The sequence below is a fragment of the Canis aureus genome, chromosome 1 (genome assembly GCF_053574225.1).
Source record: "Canis aureus isolate CA01 chromosome 1, VMU_Caureus_v.1.0, whole genome shotgun sequence".
NCBI classification, from domain to species: domain Eukaryota; kingdom Metazoa; phylum Chordata; class Mammalia; order Carnivora; family Canidae; genus Canis; species Canis aureus.
Genome location: NC_135611.1, coordinates 101,227,522 through 101,247,569, shown reverse-complemented (window position 1 = coordinate 101,247,569; position 20,048 = coordinate 101,227,522). Strand labels below are relative to the sequence as shown.

General features: G+C 42.5%; 1 protein-coding gene across 1 annotated transcript in view; it reads left to right on the top strand.

Moving 5' to 3' along the window:
* LOC144322602 (uncharacterized) overlaps positions 1-12,695 on the top strand; it is a 31,281-nt gene extending 18,586 nt beyond the window's left edge. Inside the window, 2 exon segments of the mRNA XM_077912818.1 lie at positions 10,072-11,404; positions 11,406-12,695. Of these exon segments, the coding sequence (XP_077768944.1) occupies positions 10,072-11,404; positions 11,406-11,478 (1,406 nt within the window). The 3' untranslated portion in view covers positions 11,479-12,695.
* The last annotated feature ends 7,353 nt before the right edge of the window (positions 12,696-20,048 follow it).

Sequence of the window (20,048 nt, the reverse complement as noted above, 5' to 3'; positions counted from 1 at the left end):
CTCAAGATTTTTCTTTTAAAAAAAGACTTTTTAAAGCATATATTTTGTTCTAAATGATGCACAAACAAAAGCATTAATAAAATTTAGGAGTGATAAGATGAAAAAAAGAAATGGGAGCCAAAGTGCAAGTGAGTTATTAGCCAGCCAGCCATGCCTTCCAAGGCATTGTAGGTAAGCTGTTAAATGAATCAAATTAGTAAGTCAAGACCAATCAAATGGCATGCCCCTCTGTGGAACAGTCAGTCACCACTCTCCCTACACCAGTTGTTTTAATTATACCCACAGGGTTTTAATTTACAGAGGTGACGGGATAGTGACATGGACAGGTTTGCCTCTATAAGAAGTTATTATAATTCCCAAGAGCAGGAATATGCCATGCCACACATGGCCACATAGGAAAGCAACAGCGTTAGTCAGAAGGCACAAAGGAGTGAGGACAGAACATGGGCACCAGACTTTCCTACGGTTTCCAAGAGAAAGGCAAGGCAGGATAGGGTAAATCACTTAGGGTTGGCTAATTTGAAAAATTCTGGCAGGCTTTGGGGCACAGGAGTGGTCCCTAACTGTTGCCTGGCCCTGCATTGATTTAGGGCAAGGAAAACAGTGGCGTGATGTTTGAGGAAGTGGTTGGGGCTAAAGTTTGAATTGGGTGGTTTGCATATGAAAGGCATGATCTTAGACAAATTGTTTAATATCTCTAGGAATTAGCTAGCATAGGAGGGCAGTCTCTTCCAAGTGTGTAGAGCCCTCAAGATGTCAACATTCTAAAACACAGAAAATAAAAAGAACACGGTTAATACAGATGTAGATGTACATCTTTCCACATGATAAATACAGCCAACATTCCTATTCTCAAGCCTTTCAATTCTGTCTTGTATATCACACCAGATTAACTTCAGCATCTCAGCCTCATTAACCATAGGCCACCATTGAATCCAAGGCCCATCAACTGAACTAGTAGGCTGTTAAAAGTCACCTCCAGCTGCAAGAGGTAGCACTCTAAATCCAGAATCTCTAGTAACTGCACCATGTCAATGAATTTGGTCCTCTCTATTCATATAGTCCACCCTCCTTGGTCAAACAGTCTTGGGACCCATACCCACACTTGCTCTCCAGGTTTCTTTGTTCCTTCCCTCCTTTCTTTTTTTTAAAAATCTTATTTATTCATAAGAGAACAGAGAGAGAGGCAGAGACATAGGGAGAGGGAGAAGCAGGCTTCCTATGGGGAGCCCAATGTGGGACTCAATCCCAGGACCCTGGGATTATGACCTGAGCCAAAGGCAGATGCTCAACCACTGAGCTAACCAGGCACCCCTTAATTCAACTAATATATAATGTATTATTAGTTTCAGAGGTAGAGGTCAGTGATTCATCAGTCTTACATAAAACCCAGTGCTCATTACATCACATGCCCTCCTTAATGTCCATCACCCAGTTGCCCCATCCCCCCAACCTCCTCCCCTTCAGCAATCCTCAGTTTGTTTCCTATGATTAAGAGCCTTATGGGGGTGCCTGGGTGGCTCAGCTAGTTAAGCATCTACCTTTGGCTCAGGTCATGACCTGAGGGTCCTGAGATTGAGCCCCACATCGGGCTCCCTGCTCTGTGGGGAGCCTGCTTCTTTCTCTCCCTCTGCCTCCTGCTCCCCCTTCTTGTGCTCTCTCTCATTCTCTCCCTCAAATAAATAAAATGTTTTATTTTATTTTTTTTTTAATATTTATTTATTTGAGAGACATAGACTGAGAGAGAGGGGTAAAGACACAGGCAGAGGGAGAAGCAGGCTCCTCACAGGAAGCCCGATGCAGGACTCAATCCCGGATCCTGGGATCATGACCTGAGCTGAAGGCAGGTGCCCAATCGCTGAGCTACCTAGGTGTCCCAATAAATAAAATGTTTTTTAAAATTTCTTTTGGTTTGGTTCCCTCTCTGATTTCATCGTTTTAATTTTCCTTCTCTTCCCCTATGATCCTATTTTGTTTCTTAAATTCCACATGAGTGAAATCATATAATTGCCTTTCTCTGATTGACTTACTTCCCTTAGCATAATACCCTCTAGATCCATCCATGTCATTGCAAATGGCAATTTGCAAATAAAATTTAAGATTTTATTTATTCATGAGAGACACCGAGAGAGAGAGAGAGAGAGAGAGAGAGAGAGAGAGGCAGACACAGGCAGAGGGGGAATCAGGCTCCATGCAGGGAGCCCAATGCGGGACTCAATCCTGGGACTCCAGGATCATGCCCTGGGCTGAAGGCAGGCACTAAACTGCTGAGCCACCCAGGGATCCCCTCTTTTTTTTTTTTTTTTTTGATGGCTAAGTAGTACTCCATATACATACCACCACATCTTCTTTATTCATTCATCTATCAATGGACATCTGGGCTCTTTCCTCTTTCCATAGTTTGGCTGTTGTGGACATTCCTGCTATAAACATTGGAGGTGCAGGGGTCCCTTAAGATCACTAAATTTGTATCTTTGGGGTAAATCCCTAGTAGTGCAATTGCTAGGTTATAGGGTAGCTCTATTTTCAATTTTTTAAAAAGATTTTATGTATTTATTCATGAGAGACACAGAGAGGTAGAGACACAGGCAGAGGGAGAAGCAGGCTCCCTGTGGGGAGCCCAATGTGGGACTCGATCCCAGAACCCCAGGATCACACTCTGAGCCAAAGGCAGGCACTTAACCATCGAGTCACCCAGGTGTCCCTATTTTCAACTTTTTGAGCAAACTCCATACTGTTTTCCAGAGTGGCTGCACCAGCTTGCATTCCCACCAACAATGTAAGAGGGTTCCCCTTTATCCACATCAGGGGAGACTCAGGTTAACTTGGATTCCAGATTGTCAGTTTCTTTGCATCCAACCAGATGTCCCCATTCCAACATTCAGAATCCCACTTTATCGACCAATGCCCTAACTTTCACAGGAGAAACATTGTAAGACTATATTCTACAGTCATTGTAATCCAGCAAGTTATAAATTTAATGTTTTGATTTTCAGCAATTGGAATCCTGCAGCTACAGAAATCAGTTTCTATTAGGACTATCATAGAAACTCTCTTTCTCACATGGGGACCTCAGTGCACTTACGATTTTCACTTTGTTATCAATAATGTGAATTCAAATCCTTCCCAGACCAAACTCCTTATAGTCACCATTGCTGCCTTAATACTCAGCATCCCCTTGCTCTCAAAGCATGTGCTGCAGTTGCCATTTCATCATAATTGACTCTAGGTAATGGATTCATTATGATGTCACTGCATACCATGGGTCATGCATGGGTTCAGCACTTCAGCACTTCATTCAAGCCCAAGGGTTTGGCCAAACGAATCCCCAAATCCCATCCATATGGGTTTATCCACTAGGACTACTGCCAGAACTAATCCGTTATTAGTTAGGAGGATTCAATCAGGAGGAAGAACCTCCACATTAAATTGGATTGGGAAAATTTAATAAAAGGATTATTAACTAAGACATTGGAGTATTGAAGAATTGCTAGTAAAAGAAAAGACAACCCTAAAAACACTGAATAACTAAAAAATGCTTATTAAGAATTGCAACACAGAATGGTTGAAATAAATTTGTAAATATTTAACTGAAGGACTGTGTATCAAAGATATCAATGAAAAAAGACAAAAAATAAAATATGCAACATATTTGAGCAAAATCTTCATTAAAGAACACTTTTAATGGTCATTAGGCCTAGAAAAGTTATGTAACACTAGTTATTATGAATCTAGATGTTAAAACTATGATGAGAAAGACTACAAATCCCCTAGGATAAAACTGATTAACTGATTTAAAAAGACAATGCCAAGATTGGACTCAGCTTAGCTTTTTTTTTTTTTTTTTTTTTTTTAAGTAAACTCTAGGTCTAACATGGGGCCCAAACTCACAACCTGAAACCAAGAGCCACATGTTCTACTAACTGAGTTATCCAGGTGCTCCAGCTTAATTCTTATTTCTTCTCAGACTTAAATGTGTCCTCATAAAAATTATCGGCGGTCTTAGTTTTTTCACCCTCCACTGATATTTCCCCAGAATATTTCTGCCACTATCTTTGAATAACTCCATAATCGTTAATAGCCCTCTTCAATTTGCATTTCACTTTTTTCCCTGCTATATCATCAATTCCTCATGCACAACAGTCCCAGCAAACACTTGAACCAATGATAAGCCCTCCTCAGCAAGGAGACAAGACAGTGGTGTTTAGATGCCTCTTTTGCACACACAGTCTGCATGAGAATGCTGTAGCTGCTATCACATAACAACAGAATTTAACAAGTTGCCCTACATTTGAGATAGATGTCAGATATCTAAAGGACTTGGATATATCTTAAGATATGAAGAAATATTAAATGAATAAATAGCATTGCTTTGTGATTTGGACGCAATCACTGAATATACAGGCAGGAAAGATGTTCTCTTTGGGAACCAGATGCAGAGAGAATTCCTTCTCCTCCTTCAGAGCGGCTGAACATCACTGTTTCTTCCAAGTCATGGCCATGAGCAAAGACAAGAGTTACAAAATCGACTAACTCCTCGTCTACATGAATTCCAATAGCAAGAAAATGTCTATTACATTCTAGCTAAGAGTGGATGCATTTTGAATCTGAAAGAGACTGTGTGCATTTAAATTTGTAGCGTTTGAGAATAATTTAAATAGTTTTAGCCTGGGAGAATTCTGAGCTTCAAGGAGTCTGAAATGTCTCTAACAAGTGATCAGTTGCCGACAACACTCCAAATATCCGCGAACTGCCCTTTAAAAAATAGGTAAACAGCTTCTTTCCCGGAAGGCTAGATGGCCTCTTATTTCTCAGACACTCGAGATACCACGAAACCTTGATTCGCAGAGGTCAAGGCCTAGGACACTCTAACCACCTGTGCGGCTAAGGAAACTACATTACCCAGACGTCAATTTGCCTAATGGTGGCGGAGTTGACCCAATGAAAGCCCAGTACGGGCATTTCCGTACAGACGCACCAGGTCAGGGTGGGACTTCCGGCGTCCTCCTCGTGGCGGTCATTTTGGCTTCTCTGGAATCCGTTCCCTCTGAGACTTCGGAGCCCCAGGTTGGCGGCCGGTAAGACACTAAAAGCGTTCTCCTCACTACAAAGAGGCTGCTTGGAGCCCGCGCAGCCCAGGGTAACTCGCAGCAGGCTGGGATCGAGATTTCCTTGCCGCAAAACCCCACTCAGCCCCCCGATTCTGATGGCGGCGGCAGTACCCAGGGCCCCGGCGCGATAAACGCTCGTCCGCCGGGCCCTCCCAGCCCTCCCCCCACCCAGATCCTCAAGGCCCGAGCGCGGGAGGTCGGCTCGCGTCCCTGTGGCCCAGGCCCCGGGGTCCGGGACAGGGAGGCGCCGTTGGCGGAGGCCCTGTATGTGAGCGCCGGTGCGCTGGCGTGCGGGAGCAGGCCGCAGGGAGGTGTGAGGTTCGTGCAGAAGACTTGGAGATCGACCGAGCCGGGAGCACTGGGGAAACCCAGACAGTTGTGTTTACAGGCAACAGAGTGTGTGAGGCCAAGTTGTGCCTTAGAAGTTTTACCATCTTTCTGAGGACGCTGGGGGCCAAGGAGAGTTGGGAACAAAAGAGGTAAAGTGTCTTGAAATCGGGTTCTAACACGTTTCCTGAAGCTTTTCACAGAAGGAACAGACGGGAAGGGCGGTGATAATTGTGGGACCCAAGAAATTTAACAAAAATTCCCTTCCCCTGGACAAGCAGAGCAGGACTAATTCCATTTTGTGCTACAACCGCCATCTCATGTGTAACCCCCACATGACCTTATTGCTTAAGGCACTACCCCACCCTAGTCAAGCCAGTGAGCACACCCCTACGGAAACCAGCTCATTTAGGAATGCGGAATCCCTAGCCGCCAAAGAATGTAAACCCCGCCTTTTGCCCGCCAAACCTGCGCGCCAATTCTGACCAAATGATAGGCTAGTTCAAACGGTCACTATAGGGTAAGTTGTAAATCAGTTGGCCACCTGCATGTGGACAGACATATCCGTGCAACTTTCTGTGTGTATTACAATTTCATTGGCCACTGGCTCCTATAAAACTGCTACGCCTCTTAACCTAGGGGTCCAAGTCCCTGTTCCGCTATGTCGGGTATACTTGGACCCAAGCTCCAGCTTGCAAATAAATCCTTGTGCACTTGCATAGGTGTCAGCTCCTTGGTGGTTTCTCGGATAGACAATCTTGGACACAATAATAATAGGCACAGGAAACTTGAGCCCTGTAAAGATCATCTCACTGTCCAGAGTGCTGAGAAGTGCTGAAGCCTAGAAGTAAAACAGTCCTCTTGAGGTTACCAGATCTGAGCTGGGCTAGGTACTTAGCTCATGAGATGTGGAAGGTGGTCCCAGGCATACGTACCAGAATGTGCAAAGGCTTGGAGGGTTCAGGGACCAGCAGGTGTCTTTTCTTTTTCATGGGAACTGGGAGAAGTGCGGCAGGAGTCAGGTCTGGACACCCTGGTGATTGGTATTATGAGAGATTTGGAGGAGTAAAGGCAGGTGATCTGACTGAGGTCTCATCAGGCTCCCTGGGGCTGCAGCACGCTGAAGAGTATATTGGTGTAAAGTTGGTGGTGGGAAGAGAAGGGAAGAGGCTATTGCAAGTCTGGGTGAGTGTGATGGTAGCTGCAGCAGAGTGGTGGCCATGGAGAAGTGGCTGGATTCTGCAGTAGTGTTTTAGGTGTGGCTTCCTGGGTTTTCTAACTTTTAGGGAGAGAAAAAGAGGTGGGAGTCAGAGATGACTTGAAGTTTGGCTTTAGTAGTTGGAAGGATGGAAGCTCCCATCAATTAAGACGGGGAAGTTCACAGCATAATTTTCATTGGAGATACAAGATTTCTTTTTAGTCCATTAAGGAGATGTTTCAGAGAACAGTTTGTGGGTCTCTGGAACTCTGAGGAGGAGGAGTTCATAATGTAGACTTCTCCAAAAGGTAGTGGAGAGTGTGTGGACCGGGGAGGAGCTGTAGGTCACTTAATATGGGGAATCCTGGTCAGGATATGGTAAAAGTAGCCCAGGAAGAAGAGGGTGGGCCTGAGGACTAGGTTTCCTGTTTGGCTCCCTGGTTATGGGATGTGGATATCACAACATGGATCAGGAAGAGAAGTGATCATAGAGGGCAGAAGGGAAAGTGTATGTTTTGGTATGTGGCCAGGGGCTCCAGGGGATGAGTGGACATCAGATGGATGTGGTGGCATAGGAGTAATTCAGACAAGATAATGCTGAGATGGAGGGCTGGTGCTTATTAACTGTTCAACAGATTCACCAGGATTTCATTGTGTCCCACGGTTGGGCCTAAGTGTTCAGGTTAGGCTGGTGGGTTGGCTTAGGAGCACAAGTGGTCATTTATGGGACTAATTGGGGGTAGGGTACAAGGCCCTACTTTGTACCTTGAGTGTTGAATGAGGGTTACATGGAGAGAAGACAGCTATGACTGGAGGCACACAGGTGGAGGAGAGCCGTGGGTACCTGAAATCTGATTTCATTCTTGGTAGTGAGGTTGAAGCAAGGCACAGGGAGGGAGGCCTTCATAGTAGCACTCAAGGCTATGTCTGTTGGTGGGAACCATCAGTCTGGATTAGTATTTGATCTTGTTTGAAACTGCCAGGCATTTTCTGGGCCGTGTATGATGAGTAACCCGTAGAGAGACCAAGGAGATGACTCTGATGTAGTGTAGGAGGGGACTGTAGCTGTGGGAGTGCAGTTGTGAGAGGCATGGCAGAGAGAGAGAGTGTAAACACGTGACCACAGGGCCTTGGAATTGAAGTCATAAGGATGAAGGATCATGTCATATTTTTTGTTTCTTGGAGGGATGATCCTGGGACCTTGGCGATGAGTCAAGTCATGCACACCCTCCTTATAGCTAGTTTTTCTCCCTAACCTGTGTTTGTGACGCTGACAAGAGGCAGTGTGGCTACCATGTCAGGCCCACAGTTCAGGGATCCTCTATCTGCCCATTTGCCGATTGTTGGGGGAAGACACAGTATCAGTAGGAATATGAGGAGAGAGTGGCTTCAAGGACACCCAGGCCTGATATTTCCTCTGAGGTGTGGAGTAGACTGAGCTGAGGATGGATGTGGAGGGTGGGGGTGTATAATTAACTTGGACTTCTAGGAGAGATGTTGATCATGGAATGAACTGTCCACATTATGGCAGGGTATGAACTTTGAGGACGTGGCCATTGACTTCTCGCAGGAAGAATGGGGGCTCCTTGATGAAACTCAGAGACTCCTGTACTGTGATGTGATGCTGGAGAACTTTGCACTTGTAGCATCGCTGGGTAAGATTGTCACATTGCTCCTCATGTCCTGCCTTTCCTTTGTTCCCCAAAATCTGCTCTTTCTTGCCCACAGCTGGATCATGAGCTCTGCTAATTTCTACTACTTTCTTGTTATATATGCTGCAGGATCAGTGCTAAGCTGCGTATAGTACCCTGAGCAATGGACTCCCCAAGCATCCGTGACACGTTACCTCAAAAAGTGCAGGGGAGGCTCTGGGAGTCAGGAGTCTTAAAGTTAACTTGATGGATCCCACCTTGCTTGCTCTCTCCCTGGCAGGCTGTGTCCAAATCCATGGCTTCCAGTTTCACCTCCTTCCTGCCTGGTCATTACTCACACGAGCCACAGGCTGTTCTTGTAAGACCCTCCTTCTATTGTATTTTATATTTTTTTTCCTGAATATTATTGCATGACAAGTTGCAAGGGGCCAGTGGTGTCCACTTACTGTGCGTCTTTCTTTAAGACTGACATCATTCAGGTTCTGAGGAGTTACACAGTGGTGAGTGCACAGAAAACACTGTGCACATTGTTTTACGGGATGGATGTGGCAAGAATGTCTCAGAGGAGGTCTGGCCCTGGTGAGTGGCAGCTGGGGGAGGCAGTGATATCAGGCCTGTGTTCAAATCATACCAGGAATTTCCCATATGTTCAATAGTGTTCTGGTACAAGTACCACTAGCCATATATTGTTTCTACTTTTTCTTCTACAACTTAACTCTTTGCTGATTTGTCATTTCATCTCTAACTTCTGGCTCTTTCCACCTTTGTGGCCTTCACATGCCATCAGTTCTGCACTGCTCCATTTATGATATTCTCCAATATTGACCTGCATATGGTTTCATAAAGTGTGCACATACCCTTAAATGTAGTCCTTGAACCAGCTACACAGGTCCATTTGAATTTTATTGGGACAGGCCACAACCAACCTTTCACATAGCATGCCCATGTCACCAGCAGATAAGGGCCTACTGAAGGAGGAGTAAGGAGGCAGGAGCCTGCCTTCTATGTGGTACACCCTTAGCTTGTGTCTTGTCTGTTGAGGTCTTTTCTATTATGGTCTCTTGAGAGGCCCAATACCACCAAGCAACACCTACTTCAACCTGCCCCCAGCTCCCTTGTTCTCAGAACAATCAGATGGACACAACTTGTTATGTCAGACACACCTTTGTAATGAGCTTCCCCTTCCTACCGAAGCCAGTATGCATTTCTTCAGCATGTCTCTGCTTTCAGGCTGTTGGCATGAGATGGAAGATGGGGAGGCCCCTTCTGAGCAGACTTTATCTGTAGGAGAGTCCCAGGTCAGGGCTTCTCCAGCAGGTCTGTCCATGCAGAAGATCCACCCCTGTGAGATGTGTATGCCAGCTTGAAAGATATTTTACACCATGCTGAGCACCAAACAATTTACCCTTGGCAGAAAACTATAGTTGGAGTGGCATATGTGTGAGATGCTTCTCTTTCCATGCAGACCTTCACCAGCAACAGAGGCATGACAGTGGGGAGAAGCCCTGGGAAAGGGATGTGCACCGGGCCTCATGGGTGACAAGCTGCAACTTCGATGTATCAGGGCAGTCTTTCACATGTAGGAAGATTGGTGAGGACTTCCCAGCTACCTCAGGACATGTTCAGCTCCAGACCAGTCCCCACAGCAAGGAGCCACACAGTGGCAACCAGAGTGGGCGGGCCTTTCACAGTGGAAAAAGTCAGTACAATGGGGGTGAATATGAAAAAGCTGCCGGCCACAGCGATGCACTTGATCGACACCAGAGTGTCTGTTCTGGAGAAGGGCTTTATGAGTGTGGCAAATGTGGGAAAGCCTTCAGCTGCAACTACAGACTTGTGCAGCACCAACAAATTCACAGTGGACAAAGGCCATATGAGTGTGGCGAATGTGAGAAATTCTTTAGCCAAATCTCTGGCCTTCTTAAAGACTGGAGAATTCACAGTGGTACAAAGCCTTATGGATGCAGAGAATGTGGACAATTACTTACCCATAACTTCAGTTTCATAAAACACTGGAGAATTCACACTGGAGAAAGAACTTATGAATGCAGTGAATGTGGAAAAGTCTTTATCCACAAATCTAAACTGATTCACCATCAGAGACTACACATTAGAGGAATGCATTATGGGCGTGGTGAATGTGGGACATCTTTTAGCTACAAATCCAACCTCATCGAACACTGCAGAGTTCACACTAGAGAAAGGCCTTATGAGTGTGAATGTGGAAAATCCTTTAGACAAAGTTCTAGTCTTTTCCGACACCAAAGAGTTCACACTGGAGAAAGGCCATATAATTGCAGTGAATGTGGGAAATCCTTTAGACAAATTTTTAACCTAATTCGACATGGGAGAGTTCACACTGGAGAAATGCCTTATAAGTGTAGTGATTGTGGGAAATCTTTTAGTTGCAAATCTGAACTCATTCAACATCAGAGAATTCACAGTGGAGAAAAGCCTTATGAGTGCAGTGAATGTGGGAAGTCCTTCAGACAGTTCTCTAACCTCATTCGACACCGGAGTGTTCATACTGGAGAAAGGCCTTATGGATGCAGTGTTTGTGGGAAATTCTTTAGCCGAAAATTTATCCTTATTCAACATCAGAGAGTTCACACTGGAGAAAGACCTTATGAGTGCAGTGAATGTGGAAAATCGTTTACCCGAAAATCTGACCTCATTCAACACCAGAGGATTCATACTGGCACAAGACCTTATGAGTGCAGTGAATGTGAGAAATCTTTTAGGCAACGCTCTGGTCTTATTCAACACCTGAGAGTTCATTCTGGGGAAAAGCCATATGAGTGTGGGGAATGTGGGAAATCCTTTAGCCAAAGTGCTAGCCTTATTCAACACCACAGAGTTCACACTGGTGAAAGGCCTTATGGGTGTAGTGAATGTGGGAAAACCTTTAGCCAAAGTTCTAGCCTCCTTCAACACCAGAGAGGTCACACTGGTGAAAGGCCTTTTGAGTGCAATGAATGTAGGAAGCCCTTTACCCACAAATCTGACCTCATTCAACACCAGAGAGTCCACACTGGAGAAAGACCTTATGGATGCAGTGAATGTGGGAAATCTTTTAGTCGAAAGTCTAACCTTCTTAGACACAGGAGAGTGCATGCTGGAGAAAACCATTAAATGTGAGGAATGTTTTACTTCTCTGCTCAGTGTGACAACACTAGAGGAGACTTTTTGAAAGACATATGCCAGAATTTAAACTTCTTTTATCTGAATGAACACTTTGTGAGATTCCTTGTAAGTTTTGGGAAAATGCAAGACTTAGGGGGATGCCCTTTACTGTGTAACCTGCCCAGCACTATTCCCAGATTTATGTCACTGCCAGCTTCTGTGACTAAAGCCATTCAGCTCTACTACCTGACAGATCTGTGCAGTGTAGATCAGTCACCATGCCAGAGTACTCTAATCTCTTAGATTCTCCCATCTGCTTGAGGAAATTATGAATAGCCTGAGCCTTTAGAGAGATCCTCGTTTCCTTTCTCTCTGACTCTAGGGAATAGACCTAACCCAGTTATGGTCCACAGGACTCATCCTCACCTGCTAAGAAGGACTTTTCTTCAGGGACACTCTTTTCACATTATGCTTACGAAGAAATTCCAGGTTCTAATTCACCAGCATGGGATCTACTTGCTGCACATTGGTTTGGTTTATGTTCATTAAGTAAAGGTCTTTGTTTCTGCCCCTTTAATTTTGGTGGTTGTGTTCACTGTGTGAGGTGATCTGGAAGCAGAATTGTGATCTGTCAGCATGTAGGCATGAACAGATTTTTATGGGGCTTCTTATACTTTCTCTGCTTTAGTAGAGATGGTATGATGGCAGAAAATAGTAGTTGTCCAATATTGGTCTAATTTACATTGGTGCCCAATGCTTGGAAAGAAAGACTACAGGACTTCATGTTCCTAATTGGCAATCTGGTGGCATGATTTGAGGAAAGGTTGGAGATCACCTGGATAAGAAGGCCTTTGTTGTGACAGCCCCTCCCACCCATACCATGCTTCTGTGAACAACATACATTTTATTCTCTTGATCATAATATATATCACATCATTCCCACCACTACTGAGAGGACTAATTCTCGTAGATCCTGCAAAGTAACCATGTGTCATGACGTAGAAAATTTCAGAGGCTAGTGTCATTTGCTGTAAGGTTAAGGGTCAGGTGGGATAGAAACATGGGTTAATATGGCATAGAGGAGACTACAGTAAATTAGATGAAATATGCCTTACCTGAAAGTTGGTTTCAGTACTATGACTCGTAAGACCAATGTGTACAGAAATTCTCAGGACCTCTGTATTCCCACAGCTGGGGTTATTGACAAAGTAAATATTCTAAAGCTTTTGTGGATTCTCATAGCCTCTTTGGGCTGTTTACCTCTAGGTCATTTCTCTAGAGGCAGGAAAAGCATAGAAAGGAATACCTCTGTATTCCCACAGCTGGGGTTATTGACAAAGTAAATATTCTAAAGCTTTTGTGGATTCTCATAGCCTCTTTGGGCTGTTTACCTCTAGGTCATTTCTCTAGAGGCAGGAAAAGCATAGAAAGAGGGCTGACCCTGTTGTGACCCCACCAGTATCCCTGTAGATTTAGGTGGCAGCAGTCTTCATGGTTGCCAGTGTTTGCTGCCACTGAGGCAAGAATGCTCCTCCCAGGGCATGAGAAAAGAGACGGTAGTGTCCATATAGGGTTGCCAACCTAATTTCCTAAGCTTTTGAAAGAGGGACATCTGGGCTTGTATTTTGGAATACTTTTTAAAGCTCTGTTTAAGGTATAATTTGTGTAATTGACATGCAACAAAGTGTACTTATCTAATGTTAACAATTTGCTAAGTTTTGACATGTATAAAGTCATGAAACTACATTGTGAAAATCAATTTATCTGTCACCCACGTTTACTTTGTGCTCATATAACTCTGTCTTCTCCAGCCTTCCAGGCAATCCTCAATTTTCTTTCTTTACATTAGGTTAGTTTTGTATTTTCTATAAGGCATTATTAAGTATATGGTTGTTGGTTTTTTTTTTTTTTCTGTACTGTTTTGCTTCATTCTGCGTGCTTATTGAGATTCAACAATGAGCTTATTTTTATTGCTGAGTAGCATTCTAATCTATGAATAATGACTACCCATGCTTCTGGATATACAGGTTATTTCTAGGTTTGCAGTATTTACAAATAAAGCTGCTATGCATATTTATATTCAGTTCTTTATGTGGATGTTTTATTTCTCTTGTTGTAGTAACTGAAACTGTTAGAATGTAGGTGAATGTTCACATTTTTAAGAAATGGGAAACTGATCTATCATGGTTATTCTTTTTCCCACTAGTAGCACTTGAAAATTCAAGTTCCATGACATCTTTGAAATAAGTGTATGGTGAGTCACTTTGACTTAAATTCCATTTCCCAAAGTGTTCGTGATATTGAGTATTTTTCATTTTTTATTTGTTTTTAAAAGATTTTTATTAAAAGATTTTATTTTTTTAAAAAATTTTATTTTATTTTTATTAAAAGATTTTATTAAAAGATTTTTATTAAAAGATTTTATTAAGAGATTTGTTTTAAAAGATTTTATTTATTCACGAGGGACAGAGAGAGAGAGGCAGAAACATAGGCAGAGGGAGAAGCGGGCTCCCGCACAGGGAGTCTGATGTGGGACTTGATCCCAGGAACCCAGGATCATGACATGAGCCAAAGGCAGACGCTCAACCCCTGAGCCATCCAGATGCCCCAGCATTTGCCATTTATTTGCTCTGTGTGTATCTTTGGTAAAATGTGTGCTTGTAATCTTTTGCCTACTTTCTTTTTATGTACTAAAGTATTTACTATATGGAACAATTGTTTCTGAATACTAGAAGATTTTTCTCAACTTTTTGTTATTCTCACAATTGAAAGCCCACATGCACCAGATGTATAAATTTAACCTGCATTAATAAATTCTTCTGCTTTCTTAACTTAGTAACACATTAAATCAAGCCCAGGTTTTAGTCGTTGGCAGTCCATGTAAATACTTCTCTTGTGGTAAATGTCAAGTTGCCAGAGTGATGTCACTGAACATGGAATTGGTAAGATACTCCAGTAGTACCTTACTATATTCTATTCTCAAAGTACTGATATAATAGCCACAAATAACTAAGAACATAGGAAATAAAATAGTAAAATGACCAGTAAGTGGCAAGTTTTAAATATTTGTGGGTGTTTTTGTTTGTTTTGTTTTTATTTTTGTTCTTGTTTTGTTTTATTTTTTAAAGATTTGAGAGAGTACACAGAGGAAGGGGAGGAGCGAGGGTGGGCGTGGTGAGCAGACTTTTTGCTAGGTGTGGAGCCTGATGGGCTCTATCTCAGGACCCTGAGATCACAACCTAAGAAAACCAGAATCTGATGGATGCTTAACCGACTGAGCCACCCAGGCACCCCTGCTTTATTTTTGTTTTTTATTTAAGTAAGCTCCATGCCCATTGTGGAGCCCAGCACAGGGCTTGAGCTCTATGACCCTGGGATCAAGACCTGAGCTGAGGTCAAGGATTGGATGCTTAACCTGACTGAGCCACCCAGGCATCCCTAAATATTTGTTTTATAAGAAGAGTTTGATTTAAGTATGATTGAATTAAACTACATGTTTTAAATATATATTTTGATGTTTTTTTTTTTTTTTAAGATTTTTAATTTATTTATTCATGAGACACAGAGGCAGAGGGAGAAGCAGGCTTCCCACTAGGAGCCCAATGTGGGACTTGATCCTGGGACTCTTGGACCACACTCCGAGCCAAAGGCAGATGCTCAACCCCTGAGCCACCCAGGCAGCCCCTATTTTGATGTTTTCATACATGTGTACATCCCTCAAGCTAAGTTCCTCCTGCCCTTTCCAATTCATCTTTTTCAACGTATAAAATCATTGATATAAGGAGATATTCAGGCTTTTGTAATGGACTGTAATGAAGTCCCATTAGCTGTATCACAATCTTTCATGATTAATCATTTTCATGGTGGTTCTGGTATCCCCATTCATACTGGTGGGTTTTATTTTATTGTTATTTTTAAAGATTTTATTCCTTAGAGATACAGAAAGAGAGGCACAGATATAGGCAGAGGGAGAAGCCAGGGGAGCCTGATGCAGGACTCAATCCCAGGACCTCCAGATCATGACCTGAGCCAAAAGCAGATGACACTTAACCACTGAGCCACACAGGTGCCGCTGGTGGGTTATTTTACATGCCATCCTGGATATGTCAATGCATAACCTCTTAAGAATTTCGAAAATGTAAGGAATCTCATAACTGATAACTTGTATACACAAAATATTTTTAAATATAAATGCTAAATTTTATTGAGTTAGCTACTGATGGCAAATTAAGTGCAATCACAACAACAGTTATATGGCTTTTATTACATGTATCCTTTAAGTATTCACCTTACCCCTTTTATTTTGTTCACTAAAAAATTAGTTGTGTTAATATTTTTAGTTTAATATTTCTTCTGTAATTTAAAATCCTGAGTTGCCCTTGAGTAATGCAGATGTCTCTGTACAGTACAAACGTGTATCAACTATACCTCCTGATTGATACTTAGACTTCTCTACCTTCCATTTGTCAAAACATTCATGTTTCAAAGTTATTTCAGAAGTTTACAAATCCCAGTTTCTCTGCATTTTTAAAATTTTTAAACTTTCTTAATGCAAAGCTGAAATCCCCAAATCAAAATCTTCCCTTGTCAGTGTACACATATAGCAAATCAATCATTTTAAATATATTAGTTACATTTGCCAGTTATACTTTAATACACATAAAAGAAAAATAAAAGACTGAAATCATGCAAAAGCCTTAATCTGATCTAACATTGAGAAACAGAGCAATGGAAGAGGATCTTTTAATCATCACACAGAGCAAAAATACAGAGTATAATTACTAGTTTCTTTTCCTCTGAAGACAGTACACTTTGTGTTCGGAGAAATAAAAAGTTAATTGTTGTGAGTTGCTTGGGAAGATTGATTAATAAGTGTCTGGTCAAGGGTCCCCTACCAGGGACCATCCGTCACACATTAATCTTACCAGCTCATTTAAGTATCCAAAAAAAAAAAAAAAAGTATCATCCAGCCGTTGTCTTTTCATAATTATTTTCAGGACCATCAGAGAAGGTGGGCAGTCCACCTTGATGGATTGAAATATTGCCAGTGTTCTAATATAGCCTTCTGGATTTCCTGCTAATTCCGCTTCACTAGTGAATACATTTACTAATATTAAGCCAGCTGCTACTGGAATCCCCTCACAAAATGCAGAATTTCAGTACATTCAAAGAACATAGGTCATAGACTCCAGAAAGTGTGATAATAAATAGCCTATTCCCATAGTCTCTATCACATAGGAGCTACAGTCTTCACAAAGCCACAAGTGAAAAACACCTGAAGCCCGCTGCAATAAATTCATGGGCACCATGGCTTTTACGGGCAATAAGGAAGCCACTTAGTCTCTTCTTATTTACTTGTTAAAGTTTATGAACAAACATTTTACCCATTAGTATTTGCCACATCCTCTTTTTGGCTTATCAAATCTCAGTGATCTGTTTAATATGTTCACCCTTTAAAAATCTTTCCTGCATGCCTCATTATTTTGGCATGATTTTTTTAAAGCTAATTTATCAAGTACACAGTCTATAAGCCTGTATCTATACAAACTACTACAAAATTTAAAATTACTGTAAATGCTGGAAGATCAACTAGTTGAATATGTTAAACCACTGGGAGACCTAGTGTGAGGGTGAAGGGAAACATTCCTTGAGAATATACTTTTATGTCTAGAATGAGTATTTATTGTGCAGTAATTTACTAAGTGTAGAGCATTGGGAAGAGCATTCCAAAGAGAAAAATGCCTGAGAAGGGGTGCTGCTTTATCTGATCTAGAAGTCAGATGATGATTCAGAATCACAGTTCAACAATTTTTTCTTGTAAAACAACTGAGACTGATTTTCTGTGGCAGTATAAAGAGCTCATCCTTTATAAAGCATTAGAAAATTCGTACTTACCTTTTTTTTTTTTTTTTTTTTTAAGATTTTATTTATTCATGAGACACAGAGAAGCAGGCTTCCTGCAGGGTCCCCAGGATCACACCCTGGACTGAAGGTGGCACTAAGCCGCTGAGCGACCCGGGCTGCCCAGTAATTACGTTTTGTGCTATGTTAAGACACCCCATTCTTTTTATCTTACATTATCAATAAGCAGGCATTTGAAATGATTTTTTTTTTGTTCATTTCTTGTTAAGCCTTAAATTTTCATTAACTTTCAAATTCTTCTGGGATCAGGTCATTAGACTTATTCTGATCATATATTTGCATCTCTTGGTTCAATCAAAGATGGAGAGATTGATTCCTGTACGTGTGCAGAGGACAAGAATGGAGGATTTAATGAATTTTTCTTTTTTAATTTTTATTTTATTTATTCATGAGAGACCCACAGAAGCAGAGACCTAGGCAGAGGGAAAAGCAGGCTCCCTGTGGGCAGCCTGATGTGGGACTTGATTCTAGGACCCCAGTATCACAACCTGAGCCAAAGGCAGATGCCCAACCACTGGGCCACCTAGACATCCCTAAATTTTTCTTCTCCAGTGTGGGATTTGAAAAGTCTTTGACAAAGCCACAGGTTTTAACAAAACCAAGTTGAGTGTCCATTTTTCAGAAATGTGTCTCCTGCACAGATAAAAGTATAAGCTCAAGAGACACTTAAGAATTTTAGCCACCTCATAGGCACCTGGGTGGCTCAGTGATTGAGCATCTCCCTTTGGCTCAGGTCGTGATCCCAGGGTCTTTAGATCGAGTCCCACATCGGGCTCCCTCTGCCTGTGTCTCTCAAGAATAAGTAAAATCTTTAAAAAAAGGTTGTTTGATGGCTATTGGAGTTATGAAGTAGCCCTTGCATTTTAAAGATGAATCCTCAGTAGATTCTTATGTATCTTGTACATTAAGTGTAATGTCTGACTAAATAACCTACTAGTATATATGACAATAGATCAAGCAAAAATGGCGAAATGAAATGATAAATAGTAGTGGAAAACTGGGGAAAGCTTCATCTTGCTTCATTACATGGTGTTTTCCTTTTTTGTATGTTTGAAAATAGCCAGAAGAAATGATATAATGTGGCTTGGTCTCTTCAGGCAGCTATATACCAAAGTACCACAGACTGGGTAGCTTATACATAACCAAAATTTCTTTCTCACATTACTGGAGACTGCGTGTTGGAGATCACGATGCTAATGTGCTCAGGTGAGGGCCCTCTTTGGGGTCCTAACTTCTTGTTGCATCTTCAGCAAATGGAAGGGGTTGTGGATCTCTCTGCAGCCTCTTTTATGATGAGGACACTAATACCATTCATGAGGGCTCCACCCTCATGACTAAGCACATCCCAAGGGCCTCACCTCCTAATACCATACTTTTGTGGGTTAGGATTTCAACATGAATTTGGGGGGAACTCAAAGATTCAGACCCACAGCAGTGTCATTGTGTCAATAACTTTTTTTAATTTATTATTTTATCTTTAATCTCTTCATCCAACATGGGGCTCAAACTCCTGGCCTCAAGATGAGGAGTCACACACTCCACTGGCCGAGCCAGACAGGCACCCCAGTAATTTTATTTTTTGAGAAGGTCGGAATAGGATAAGTAGGTACTTCTGGTGTCAGTTCGGCATATAAGAAACTGGAGTGACGGGGTTCCTGGTTGGCTCAGTCACTTGAGTGTCTGCCTTTGGCTCAGGTCATGATTCCAGTGTCCTGGGATTAAACCCCACATCAGGGATCCCTGGGTGGCGCAGCGGTTTGGCGCCTGCCTTTGGCCCAGGGCGCGATCCTGGAGACCCGGGATCGAATCCCACGTCAGGCTCCCGGTGCATGGAGCCTGCTTCTCCCTCTGCCTGTGTCTCTGCCTCTCTCTCTCTCTCTCTGTGTGACTATCATAAATAAATAAAAAATTAAAAAAAAAATAAATAAACCCCACATCAGGCTCCCTGGGAGCCTGCTTCTCCCTCTGCTTGCTGCTCCCCCTGCTTGTGCTTGCTCTCTCTTTTAAATAAATAAAAATCTAAAAAAAAAAAAAAAAAAAGAAAGAAACTGGAAGTGGCCACTCCATTCTAACAACAAAGAAAAAGCTGAACAAGTTGAAAAGAGAATTCTTGGATTCTAAAAAGAAGTGTGGTCACAAGGGAAAGCCACTGTCCCCAAATTGACACCAGCAAATACAGAGAATCACAACTTACTGAAGCAGAAACACACATGTGAAAACAAGTGGGAGCCAGTGCCAGGGTAGGGAAACAGAACTATATGTCACAAATTGCTGAAATCTTCATGGGGACAAATCTGAGACACAAAAAACTCCAGGGGAACCCACTTCTGTGGACAGCTCCCACACATTTATAGAGTTTTACCTCTTAAATGTCTCAGTGGTTCTCACAGTGAATATCCCATGAAATTCTGTGATCTGTGACAGAAAAATCCAGGCCTGCTTCCAGGTGGAGAAAGGAAAAGAAACCATTTCTTTTTAATCTTACCTGTTTTTGTTTTGTTTTGTTTTGTTTTTTAAATTTATTTATGATAGTTACACAGAGAGAGAGAGAGAGAGGCAGAGACACAGGCAGAGGGAGAAGCAGGCTCCATGCACCGGGAGCCCGACGTGGGATTCGATCCCGGGTCTCCAGGATCGCGCCCTGGGCCAAAGGCAGGCGCTGAACCGCTGCGCCACCCAGGGATCCCCAATCTTACCTGTTTTTTATTTATTTTT